This window comes from Eimeria mitis, genomic scaffold (genome assembly GCF_000499745.2).
Source record: "Eimeria mitis Houghton genomic scaffold, Emh_scaff3328, whole genome shotgun sequence".
NCBI classification, from domain to species: Eukaryota; Apicomplexa; class Conoidasida; order Eucoccidiorida; family Eimeriidae; genus Eimeria; species Eimeria mitis.
The window spans coordinates 1,603-2,240 of NW_013571667.1; the positions used below are offsets into that span (position 1 = coordinate 1,603).

The following is a 638-nucleotide window of genomic DNA, read 5'->3' on the forward strand; positions in this document are numbered from 1 at the left end:
TGAGCCTGCAGCTCTTAGTGCTGCTGCTTCTGCTTCCAGCAGCAGCAGCCGCTGCTGCATTTGCTGCTGCATCTGCTGCTGCGTTATCTGGTTGCTGCTGCAGCTACTATTAGAACAAACACCAGAACCCATATCTTTCCTGCTGCTGCTGCTGCTGCTGCTGCTGTTGCTGCTGCTGCTGCTGCTGCTTGTATCCGCAGCAGCAGCAGCAGCAGCAGCAGCATCACCACCACAGCTCTTAACCCCTTCATTTTTCTCCCCCTTTTCTTTCTCCTCCCCTTCCTGCTGCTGCAGCTCCTGCTGCAGCTCCTGCTGCTGCTGCTGCATCCCCTGCTCCAGCTCCTGCTGCTGCTGCTGCTGCTGCTGCTGCTGCTGCTGCTGCTGCTGTGTTTGTATAAAATGCAAGAAGTACCAAGTTCTGAATTCTCTCTGCGAAATTAAACCATCACGGTTTGCGTCGATCGATAAAAACCATTTATCTATTATGCTGCTGTCCATCGGGCTGCTGCTGCTGCTGCTGCTGCTGCTGCTGCTGCTGTTGCTGCTGTTGCTGTTGCTGCTACTGTTGCTGTTGTTGCTGCTGTTGTTGTTGTTGGTATTGTTGTTGCTGCTGGTGGTCGGGGTGGGGGTGGGGGTGG

General features: G+C 54.5%; 1 protein-coding gene across 1 annotated transcript in view; it reads right to left on the reverse strand.

Moving 5' to 3' along the window:
* EMH_0064860 (uncharacterized protein) overlaps positions 1-498 on the reverse strand; it is a gene marked incomplete at both ends in the record, with an annotated part of 1,299 nt that extends 801 nt beyond the window's left edge. Inside the window, one exon of the mRNA XM_013498311.1 lies at positions 1-498. Coding sequence (XP_013353765.1) covers positions 1-498 — 498 coding nt within the window.
* Positions 499-638: the final 140 nt, after the last annotated feature.